The sequence below is a fragment of the Lepisma saccharinum genome, chromosome 1 (genome assembly GCF_977018435.1).
Source record: "Lepisma saccharinum chromosome 1, izLepSacc3.1, whole genome shotgun sequence".
In the NCBI taxonomy this organism is placed as follows: domain Eukaryota; kingdom Metazoa; phylum Arthropoda; class Insecta; order Zygentoma; family Lepismatidae; genus Lepisma; species Lepisma saccharinum.
In genome coordinates, this window is record NC_139229.1 from 182,734,730 (window position 1) to 182,747,287 (window position 12,558).

At 37.9% G+C, this 12,558-nt stretch overlaps 2 protein-coding genes across 3 annotated transcripts in view; one reads left to right on the plus strand and one right to left on the minus strand.

Annotated features, from left to right (window-relative positions):
* Positions 1-817: 817 nt before the first annotated feature.
* Positions 818-2,419, minus strand: LOC145987592 (zinc finger MYM-type protein 1-like). Its single transcript, XM_083121954.1, has one exon. It carries the CDS (start codon positions 2,417-2,419, stop codon positions 818-820), a length of 1,602 nt encoding a protein of 533 aa, XP_082978080.1.
* Positions 2,420-8,514: 6,095 nt separating this feature from the next.
* Positions 8,515-12,558, plus strand: part of ZnT63C (solute carrier family 30 member 1) — a 139,798-nt gene continuing 135,754 nt past the window's right edge. For both annotated transcript variants that reach the window (XM_083143911.1, XM_083143923.1), the window contains exon 1: positions 8,515-8,717. The gene's annotated coding sequence lies outside the window, so the exon portion shown is untranslated. The remainder of the gene's footprint in view (positions 8,718-12,558) is intronic.

Below are 12,558 nucleotides of genomic sequence, written 5' to 3' on the forward strand. Positions count from 1 at the left end.
GTTTTAGCAAGTAGGCCTACAAAAAATATATTACAATTTTTTACACAATTCATCAAAGTGTAGATAATATGTAACCATTATTATTTAATTAATTCGATTTTCCTTGCATAACACAACACAATGGTGTTCTTGGATCCTCGTTAGATTCCTTTGTGCGTAAAAATCTTGCATACTGGAAACTAGAGGGAATCATTATGAAGCATGATTTATAAAGGTCTTCCTTAATCAGTTCTGCAGAGAAGGCCAAAGCTGTTGGTCAGTGGCGGAGCGTGAGCTTTCCAACAGTGTAAGCCTAGCATGATGAAGGCTATTTCCCGTTGTGCTTATTTTGGGGCTGGCATATTGACCCCCCCCCCCCTTTTCCATTTTTCAGTTCCCTAGAATTGTTCAGAAAAGCCTAATTTTTGCACCAAATTTAACCTTACACCCCTTAAAAACAAAGTGACGCTACACCAGATTAAAAGTTCTGGAAACATCCATGAGCGTGGTGTTTTCATTGCTAGGCTGCGTTCTTCTACATTGAGAGGAATGGTTGGTTGATTTGGTGTTTTAAGTCAACTTTATGCACATTAAGGCTAATCGGGATTGGACCTACAGTTTAAAGTGGGATCCGAACCACTATGTGCCTCCACCAGGTATCGAATACATTGAGAGGAGAACTAATAATTACGTCAGTCTTATTCCTATCACTATGAGTAACCTAACAATAAAAAAAAACGCAAAGTTAGATAAAATATAGAACGAAAATAGTTCGATTCAGAACCTCTTATCTAAATGAATTTTAAAATAAACATACCTCTTACATGGTACTGTTCCATTACAACTTGTAGTTCAAATCCAGGCGGCGATTTTTTTCGGCAAAGATGTCAATCACAGCATCATGGAAGGTAGGGCTCTTCTTTAAATCCTTCAAGAGAGTTCTCTCTATTGCCATCAGCGATAGCTTAGTAAGTCTCTCCTGGGTCTGTGTGCTGCGCAGGTAGGTGTGTATCCTCTTCAAGGCAGAGAATGTTCTTTCAACAGATGCACTAGTTGCAGGTATGGTTAAAATTAAGGCAGAAAGCTTTGTTGTTTCAGGAAGAGCATTGCACAGGTTTGTTGAAATTAAATATTTATGGAGGTCTAACACTGAAGGTTTCAAAAACTCCTGCGACGAATAAATAGCAGTAAGTTCGGTTTTCAAAATTAGAGGATCAAAATATCGTCCATATGATTTCAATAATGATTCGTAAGCATTTATTGGAAATTTCAGAGAATAATTTTGAAAATTATCAAAATCTAGCAAGGAGAGCAATTCTAGTTTCTGGATATCGGAGAATCTGTTGGCTAATTGGACTTTCATTGTGTCGATAATTTCATAGTAAAGTCTTCGATAAGCTTTCCTCTCATTACTGATGAGAACAATTATCTGTCTTTTGCTTGGCACCTTTAAGTGTTCTTCTCCCAACCTGGCACTGTCTCTTTCGGACCACACTTTTTCAAAATCTTCCCTCTTAGTACTCAAGAAACTTTGATATTCTTGTACTTTTCGAGTACAGTAGCCGATGTCATTCACTCTGGTTTGCAAAATTTCGAAAAGTATTTTAGCTGGTGGAAGAATGGCCGAAAATACAATTAACATAAAATTGAAATCAAAATCATGGAGAGTAGCAAAATATCCACGAGAAGAGAGACGCGTTTCTCCATCCCACTGCTCTTGGTTCTGTATCACTGATTCAAAGAAATTAATTAGATCTGTTTTCAACTGGGAAACAACTTCAACCAATCTCTCTGCATAGAGCCATCGAGTAGGAGCAACTGATGGCAGACGTCTGCTTACCATTTTGTCCAGCGCTGCTTTCCTCTTTGAAGATTTAGAAAAGAATGCTGCAAAAGCCGACAAAGTTTCAAAAAATACTTTACATTCTTTGATGCCCTCCACAGATTGTTTGAGAACTAAGTTTAACTTGTGAGCATAGCAATGGACAAACAGCGCTGTCTTATACCTGTCTCTTATCAACTTTTGCAAACCATTGTGTTCTCCAGCCATGACAGCTGCTGCATCATAGGTTTGAGCGACTAATTTCTCGCCACACTGGAAGTCATTTATTACACCAAAAACATGGTCTGCCAGGGCAGCAGCCGTGCGATCCCCACTGACATCCTTAAAACCTATGAACCGCTCCTCTACGTTACCATTTGAAGTTACATAACGTAGCACCGATGAAAGTTGGGATTTCTGAGAGGCGTCTACTGTTTCATCTTCGATGACAGACACAAATAATGCTTCTTTCACTTCACTTTTTATTTTGTTCATCATCAAAGCTGCAATTGCATCAATCAACTCATTTTGGATATCGTGAGAAGTGCCAGCAAAAACTGTAGATGATTCCAAATGATGACGTAGTTTTTCATCATAGCTTGCCCTATAATTAAGCATTTCTACGTAATTACCTCTATTGTTTGAATCTGAACCCTCCAAATGACCTCTGAAAGGGAGTTCTTGTTCCGCCAAAAAACAAGCAGTGTCGATTAAACAACCAACGATGTATCTGTTTGCTTTGACTTTTTCGTTGTGTTTCTCTCGGTTTAATTTGAAGGCAAGGTTTAAACAATCTTCAATTCGCGTAGTTCCAAATTTCAACAACGCAATCTTTGAATTTACGTGTGCTACGGAGATCTCATGTCTTTTCTTTAATAAATGATAATTATTAGCGTCGCCGACACCTTTTGTTGTCCAAGCAGTTTTTTCTGTTGAAAAGAGAAGGCAGGGCCAACAGAAAAGTGCTGAATACTTTTTACAACCACATAACCAAGTATCAGCTTCGTACCATGAGTCACAAAACCGGCGCACTTTATTTTTTGTTTCCGTTACCATGCCTGCTAGAGAAGGAGTGGACCTACCTACATCCACAAGTTTCTTCTTTGCAGCAAAATCCTTGCTGGAAAACGGCGTCTTCAACAAGTTCTCCACCACACAATCACACTCATTTTCTTCCATAATGCACTTCGTATCACACCACAGTACAGGGACAACTGCACCACACCGCCCACTTTTCAATAGATGGAATTCGCAAAAAAAAAAAAAAAAAAAGCACGAGAAGTTAACGATGCACACAACAAGAAAGGGGAGAAAGGGGAAACAAACCAAACCCAAAAGCAGCCACTGCCCAAAGCAGTGATATTCCGGAGTCAGAGTGAAATATCCCTTTTGGAAATAAATAAATTCCCTCTCTGGCCTTAAAATTCCCTATAATTCGTAAAGTGAGAAAGAAAAAATAAATTCAAAAATAAAATATAAAATAAATGCTCACTAATTGTAGAAGTTTATCCAGAAATTTCTATCAAAGGAGATGTAAGTGATTTCTAAGGGGAGTGTAAAAGAGAGACAGACCATAAATAAGCTTTCCGTGCATTTTCGGAGAGTGTTTAAATTACGGACTATGTAATTAATGAATGATATTTCGTTCACATTTGATATGATAATTTGTAAAACTGGTTCAATCTTAAGTTTTCATCAAACATTTAACTTAAAGAAAAACAACTTTTTGCACTATTTAGCTCAATTACTACAAGCAGAATTCAAATTAAAATCAGAGATCTTAATATTTCCCATGTATATACTAATCCTACAAGCAAAAACAAGCGTTAAGCACATTAATGTATATATCATTATATTTTATCATTTTCTCGTTTTTTGCTCATTTTAGGTGTTTCTCTTTTTCCCATTCCTGTTAATTTCTTTGCTTCAAAATTCCCTTTTCCTGTAAAAAAAACCTCCTTGAAACACCACCGTCTCAAATTTCCTTTGCAACCACCTCTTCATACATAGTTGCCAGATGCTGCAGATGCTGCAGTTACGATAGAGACTTAGAAAGTCGTCTGCTACACTTTGACTGAGTGCACTGCATACAGTTCTTGAAGTGAGGAGAGGAGGTGGTGCGGTGTTGCTAGCTTTCTGATCTTTCCTTCAGGGGGATGTGCTTATTGGTCTTTGTCAAGTGTGGTCTTGAACAATGTAAGTTGCTAAAACGCCATCAATATCAAGATCGCCTTACTACAGAATGCACATCTGGCCAGTTTCCACTGTTTCCTGGCTAAAACCCGACAACGCTGTGGCTCCCTCCTCTTGCGGGGCAATCGGTGTCTCGCTGGACCGTATTCACGGTTAGCCAGTGATGCCACCCAAGCATAATGGTGCTAAATCTCGCACAAGTTTAAGAAGTCGTTGGACAGTCGGAGATATAATAAAACAAGAGGGCCGCTGTTCGTGGGGGTTGAATTTTCTCAATCTTTTCACGTTAACGTCGAACCCATCCCGTTGGTTGAACCATTCTAATTTATATTATACGGAAGAAATTCCATATTTTACTTAACTATAGTATGTAGCTAATTAATAATGCAATTTTAAAACTCTAAAATAGATGCATAAATTGAACTTGAAACTAGTCTTAGGAAAATAATAAATTATTGTTTTCTATATAAATTAATATAAATAATATATAGAGCCTAGAACAATATAGTAGCATGTAGCATAATTTCAGAGTACAAACGTCACAATCGATGTTCGGTAAGGGTAAGGAGGGGAGGCCCTTCCTGGAATTAACAAATTATGTTAATTATTGTAAGGGCATTGCAGAAAAATGTTAAACTTCAAATTGAATTAGTATATTTTAAGGAGGCATCTCTATTAAGGGGGAAAATGCCTAGTTTACTCCCACCCCCTGGAACAAATACGGGTGGAAAGAAATACTGCGGACGTCCCTGAACAACATTTTTTCTAAACATGAGGTTTGCAACGCTGCTGTAAGCCTCTGACCGAAGGTTTACAGACCTAGGGTTCTGGCCCGCTCTTCTCCACGCAGATAGGGTAGGCAGAGAGAAGGAGGGTAGGCACTGCTCGCTCGCGGTCAGCAACTTGTAAGGCAAAATTCAGAAGGCTTACAGCTTCCCACCGGCAAAAGGCGGGAGTTCCCATGTGCTGTGCCTCCTAGTGCTGAAGTGTTGCAATCTCTAACAAACAGGATCTTGAACACTGGTGTCGACCCAAGTTGAACTTACGAATTTTGCCACATAATTACATACATTTTACTGGATGTATTAAACTGTAAGCCCGGCTTACATGGCTTACATGGACGCTCCGCGCCTGCTGTTGGTACATATTAATCGTCTATTAACATTAGACTATTGACATGTAAATATAAAGTAGATACAGTCTCGATTAGCCTATTTATGTTAAACTTTATCTTTGTATTCTTTGGTAGTCCGGAAAAGTCATTATCGAAATTGTTATTAGATGTTGCTCGAACTTTTTTTTTGTTCGTTGGAGTTTCAAGATACCATCCCTTTCCTGATACTTATCACTTTTGGAGGAGGGGGGCAAGTGCCCTCTGTACCCTGCTATATCTGCCAATGCAACACAATATATTAAAAATTTTCCCCTTCTAGGATTGACTTCGCCCCCCCTACTAAGAATTCCTGGCTACGGGCCTGGTTTGAAGTCCAAACTAATTGCTTATCTTTCCTCGAAAAATTTTAATGGGGAAAAATTTTAATAGAACAAGATTGTTGGTGGGAAGTTGGGAGATCCCCCTTCCGCCATGGGAATTCGTACCCTGAATGTGAGCACCAAACGCTATGGAATTATCCTTATAATGAAGAACATGTCTGAATGTGAATTAACCACAAAAAGAGGACATTTTCTCATCAAGACTGCAGTTCGAAAACAGTCAAAACAGGGAGTAAATATGGTGAACTGTCCCGACCAAACTGGAACATTTAGTAGCTTAGGATAAATGGTTATAAAACTAAAATTACTAAATATAGTAGACTGCAGACTTCTGGAGTCTGTATCTTTCCAGAGACAACCCTTTCATTTATACAAAAAGAAAATCTAAATTCTTGCAAAATCTTAAAAATTATCCATGTTATTTTTGTAGGTTTGCATTTAAATTATTAATGATCCCCCTGGGTACGGGCCTGCCTTAGAACATAGGTCATTAAATCTTATTTAATACATTTATGACGTAATTTAGAAACAGTGTATTTACATTCTAAGATAACGCAACCTCGTACACAAAAGATCTATCGAACTAATAACAACGAAAACTTATCCAAATTTCCAATGCCAGGTTCAAAATGAATGTCCGTTTAATAACCTACAAGTTTCTTGCGAACACTTGAATACATATTCGGTGAGGTTGGTCAGTTGCAGAATGGTGTTCTTCTTTAATCCACAAGCCTGCATACTTTTCGGCATGGAAATCTTTGATGAGTATATAATTTGAGGACACGAATGATTTTTCTGTTGTGCTAGTTACAGTTAAGAAAAGATATACTTTCAAGGGAGGATTAAGGGAGGGCGGAGGGGGCGTCGTGGGGGACTTCCACCAAGGACCTATTTTATTTTTTCACATATTGATAAATAATATACACAGTTGGAATGAAATGTATGACACGTAGTGTCAATTAAGAAACATACAAGAGTGGAAAAAGGGGGACGGAGGGGCGACAGACCCTTAAGGATCTCATTTTATTTCTTCAATATGGCAAATATTGTGGTATTTTACGAACAATTACCAAGCTTAACGGCGAGTGTAACGAGTAGCTAAAATAGGGGTGACGAATGATAAGGGGCGAACAAAGATAAGAGTGACGAAAGATAGGGGTGACGAATGATAAGGGGGCAAGGTGAGACAGGGGGCGAACAAAGATAAGAACGACGAAGGATGGGGCGGTAAGAGATAGGGGGCCGGGGCGAACAAAGATATGAATGAACAAAGATAGGGGCGACGAGAGACAGGAGGCGAACAAAGATAGGGGCGACGAATTATAAAGGAGCAACGAGAGACAGGGGACGAACAAAGATAAGAATTGAGAAGGATGGGTGTGATGAAAGATGGCAGCCGACAAAAGATTAGAGGGAGATGACAGATAGGAGGCGAAGAGGGGGAATAAAGGTAAGGATGACGAAGGAAGGGGGAGGGACGACGAAAGATAAGGACGAAATGAACTTAAAATGAAGAAGGTACTAGGGTTGATCAAATGAGTCGTGAGGTGACCAGTCCTTCACAGAGGATCTAGAAAATATTCCCGGTACCTTTGCCTCTTCACTCATATTTCCATGCAGTCACTGTGGAAAAGCCATAGCCAGGGAGAGAGAACAGCTGACATATACCAGCGCTACTAGGGTGACAAGGAAACAATTTAGGCGAACTACAACTATCAATCTTCTTGCTGCAAGGGCGAATTAAAGGCTTGAGGGGGCGATCACTCTTCTACTGCGCCTCTCACAAGAGTTTTATTTATTCATTTATTGATTGAAAAATTCACAAAGTTGGAACGAAATGTATCAAACATTATGGCATTTTATGAGATACCCAAGAGGTAAGAATGAGCAACCATGGAAGGTGACACAGCAGTGCTCTTCTTGTCTTTTTGGGGCAAGACATTGGTTAAACTGCTCCACTGTTCCCGACAGTTACATGGAATCAAAAATCAATGTATTTTGATTTTTGAGAAATCTAATTAGTCTTTATTTTATTCAAGTTAAACAACTTAGAATGATTGGCGTGCTACACAGTGGCGTAACCACAGGGGAGGCAGAGGGCATTGCTCCTTTCCCCAACCTTGGACCGGGGGGTGGCAAACATTGACGGCCAAGGGCACCCGAAGGGGGATTTACCCCCACCCCCGGGTTTCAAATTTTATGGAAATGGAAATACATTTCTTAAAATGTTCTTGCTCGCTTCGCTTGCAATACCTAGTTTTCTTAGTCTCGTCAAGTTCAGAACCGTAGCTAGGGGTCGGCGGGAGTCAGCCCTGGGTGCCGAACAATCTAAATGAAAAAAAATTGTAAAATAGAGAATGCCATAGCGCCCCGTGAAATTATTTGCGCCTTATGAAATCAATTTTGTTTTCAGTTTGCAAGAAAATGCATCTAAAAATGTTCTTCCTCGCTTCACTCGCAATGTATTTTGTTTTCTGTAACGCACTGTAATTTACTGGTCGAAAATGTCGGCATCTCCGCTAGCGTCGCCCTCAACACTTCGCCGTAATGCATGCCCGCCCCCTCGGAGAGAACCTCTTTAATCCGCCACTGTATACTTTATGCATTAAATTCTGCTTTCCTTGAGGGGGATAAAAACATCCCTGGCAGGGAAAAAAAATATTTTCTATTGCCGGGGATGAAATGTTTTGTGTGGTGGAAATCACCGGCAACCCCCCCCCCCCCCGTTAAATCGCACACACATGCAAAGTTGCCGGCCTCCTCTGCCTGAGCTAACTCTGGCTCCAACATTCTTCTTTAATTGAATTTTTACACATGGGTGACATTGTGTGTTTAATTTATCTGATTATACAAAATTTGGAGCACGTAGAAAACATTGCAGGGCCCCTACACACGAAACCCGTGTGCGGGAGCCGCTGCTACGCCACTGCAATCACTTCAAAATGCCTCCAGTAGAAGGCAGTACCCATCGTGCTTGATTAGTGGTGTCCTCAAGTGGACGTTTCAGTCTCCAATTTTGACGCGATGTAAGATGGCAGCATCTGTCGTTTATAGCCCGTTCGTAGTCAGCTGGAGGTCAGTGGTCTTACAGCTGATGTGGTGTAATTAATGTCATCGTTGTGTACAAGTCGAATTTTTATAATTTGTGTGTAAACACTGTGTACATATCGAAACCAGTGCGAACTTTTGAGCTGCTGTAGTGAATAATTGTAGCAACGTGAACTAAAAGGTAGGAATACATTTGGAAAGGTTACTTAAGTGCTTTTTTGCACATCGGACATGACATTTATTACTGTTATGGATCAAATAGTGTATTTGTGCTTTAATATTAGAGTGTAATGTTAAGACTTCAGTAGGGGAAATTTATAAACGAATTGTTGGTAAGACGATAAAATTTGATAGCTATACCTGCAAGCCCTACTTTTTAATGGCCGCAGGACTTTTATGAGCGAAGTTTTATTTAAATATTGTTGGTATTTGTAGAACGGATCACAAATGTTAATAATTATGTCGTATGAAAAAAAAGATAAATTTCCTTTTCTGTTTTATAAACATATTTTACAAGTGAAAATAATATCAGTACATTATATGTTCCGCACCTCCCTTCTGCAGGTGGGTAATTTAAAAACCAGTTCTAAAATTGTTGAATGAATTTCCTTACTGCCAGCCAGAAGTATAGGGGAGTTTATTCAGTAGCACATTTGTTTTTTAAAAAAATCGTCTTAAAACTACACACACACACACACACACAATTCCGCGATAGACAAGATTTGAGAATTGAAAATAAGATACAGAATCAGTGCATTTGAAATATTCGTTCAACCGAAGGGTAGTGGATTTAGGGGGAGATGCATTTTCCCTTATTAATCAAGCAACTATAAGATACACTTCTATAAAATGTATACTTGTCTCAGGAAACAAAGGGACTTTTGAATTTCGTCTAACATCGCGTATAGCCAAAACACGCAGGCTTAGGATTTTACAGAAAATGCAATGCAATAATGTATGAATATATATATATATATATATTCCTAGTATAATAGATGGTTCAGACTTAAATTTTCAAGTGAGTTTTCAATTATACTGTTGTGTGCAGAGATTATACAAGGTGACCTGTAATTAGACAGTGATCGGAACGCTACATTTTAAAAGTAGCTTCGCTACAACTACAGCTACTCTTCCAAAATGTAGCTTCGCTACAGCTACAGCTACATTTACCAAAAAGTAGCTCGCTACGCTACTCCTGTTCGCTACTTCGCTACTTTTTGCGCTACTTCTGCATAAAAAAAACAACTTAAAAACAACGATATGGGTATTAAAAAAATCCCCTACTACTGGTAAATAGATTCTGTTACTCATTATAATGATTCCAGTCATTTGATAATTTTGATAGCAATGTTACTTCAGTTACTTATTTTTACTATAGTTTTTGAGAATACCATACCTATGCAAGTGGCATATCAATTCAAATTTGATATATGAATATTGCAATTAGGGTGTTACCCAAATTACATAATTATTACAATTATACACAAATAAAATTTGGTAGAATTAAGTATTTATGTTCACATCAACATATTTTTCTTGAGAATAAATATTTCATTATCATTCTTCCTCGTTCTCACAATTAGCCGAAAGTGGCAGAAAGCAACTATAGATAAGAGAATAATTAAATAAACCATTTATCCTCATTGTCATGATTGAGAGAAGTGGAAGAATAGATGAGGAGGTAAACAAAGGAGGACAAATGAATGGTGGTGGACTATATCAAAGCGTTCGAAGATTAATATGGAATAGGGATGTACCTATGAAATGCAAGAAGGTAATATGTAACACATACTATGTGCCAATAATTACGTATGGAGCAGAGACTTGGACAATGACATAGAGAGACAAAGAAAAGATGCAGGCAGTGGAGATTAATTTTTTAAGGAGTCTTGAGGAAGACTAGAAGGGATAGAATGAGAAATGAGGAGATTTGACAGACAGTGGGTGTAGTGAAGCTTCAGGACAGAATAGATCAGGCACAGATGAGATGGTTCGGACACATGAAGAGGATGGATGCAGAAAGACTACCAGTAAGAGCTTACAATGCACAAGGAGTGGGAATAAGGCCAAGGGGGAGACCAAGATGTCGGTGGAAAGAGCGGTTAGTGGAGAGTGTTAGGAGACAAGATTGGAACACCTTGGAAAGAGAGGAGTTGTGAAAGACCAGGAAAAAAATGGAGAGGCTTGACTTCTATGCCGACCCAGCCAGAGGCAGGAAACAGCAAAGGATGATGATGATGATGTCATGATTAGCAAAAGTTACAGAAAAGTGACGCAAAAGTAGGAGAAATACATAAATTTGAAAACTATGTATATTAACTAAAGAAAATTGTCGTTTCTGCAGGAAAGTCAATAACTTGTACATACTTTTTGCAATATGATAAAATTATTGAGGAAACTGTCGTGTAAACCTGAGTGTTCTAAACATATTGTAATTTTAAAATTTGTGAACAAATACTATCTCGAAAAAGTGCGTACAACCAAATTACTTGCAAAAAATATATGACTTGAAAGTTAGTTGCTTTGCATGTTATCAAATGTTGTAAAGTAAGATATAAATATATATATATTGCTAATCATAACCAGTTTACCGAGGTCTCCCAAGTGCAATTCAAGCCTTTGACAGGGTTTCCACACACCTGGAAATCTCAGGGAATTTTTAAAACAATAAAAATCTCAGGGAAAATCATCGAAGTGATCAATGAGTAGAGGCATGCATATTTCGTTTTTGACGAAAATGCGATATGTGAAATAACACATTCTAATGTTAATTTTTCATGTTTCTGAAAGGTGTGAGGTGCATTTTCCCAGCCTGTTTTGTCACGAAATGATGCGAAATGAATTGCAAAATGCGAAATAGACTCTTAAAGACGAAATTTACCATTTATACACAGACATGACACTTTCTGAAGTCTGAAGTATCCTCTGAGTTATGCAATTCACGGAAAATTGATTAATTCTGCTGTAAATATTTGAGAAGCAAAAATGGACTCCATTATGCAGGAATAAATTTAATATTCTGATAATGATTTAATGTGCTAATAGAAGGGTTATGTTTATTTTGTGTAATAGTGCAGTTTTTAAATCAGATTTTGGATTATATTCACATCTTTTGAAACCAAAATGTCATTTTATATGGTGCTTTTTCACCGCTATAACAGCGAAATTTTATTTTATTTACCATTTTTGAACCCGAATTTGACTCGGTTTTCGTACCAAAATTTTGCTTTTTTATTTACCAAAAATATGTGCCTCTATCAATGAGTCCCAATAAAGTACATCTGAAGGACTAGAATTTGATCTGCCTGTTGATAATGTTAATTACAACTCCACTAACTTGCTTTGTACAAACACACTACTCTGAAAATATGCTAGGTTTGAGTTATATATTGTTTTGCATTATAGATTAATTAATATTGTGTCAATTTGTAAACTTCTGTATACCAATAAACTACAGATACAAAATGTAGTGATACTGATAACCAATATTCTACTATTACAATATAAAAATTGGAAATGTTGCTTGAAGAACATGAATAGTTCATTTGTGTACTTAATTCATGCATATAACTAATTTGATGGGAAAGCTATACCTCCTCTTTGGAGGAGGCCATTGCAAATTTAATTAAAATAGTCATGTACTGTGTATTGAGTACTCTGGGAAAATAACTTTAGGGTTCATGTGAGAACCCTGTTTGAGGTTGACTTTGCTTCACACCCCTGGCATCTTGAATTTTATCCTGCACTTTAGGCTTTTCATATTATACAAATCAGCTGCAAAATTTGTAGTTCGGAGAACATTGTTAATGCCCAAGTTCCTTTTGTTTTATTGACATTTCATCAAGCTACGAATGCAATTTTTACATGGTCCGATTTCGATTTAAGAGGGACGTTCATTAAAGATTTCCCCTGACCCAGTTCTAGTTAATGTAGAATACTGAAATTTTATATGTGTAATGATACGTATGTGCATAGGTCATGAGGTAATTTGAAATTCTGAACTACTCTTAGTTTTTGTCTTA

What these genes read in the sequence shown, in the direction of transcription:
- LOC145987592 (XM_083121954.1), bottom strand. Translation starts at nt 2,419, where the DNA reads ATGCTTAATTATAGGGCAAGCTATGATGAAAAACTACGTCATCATTTG.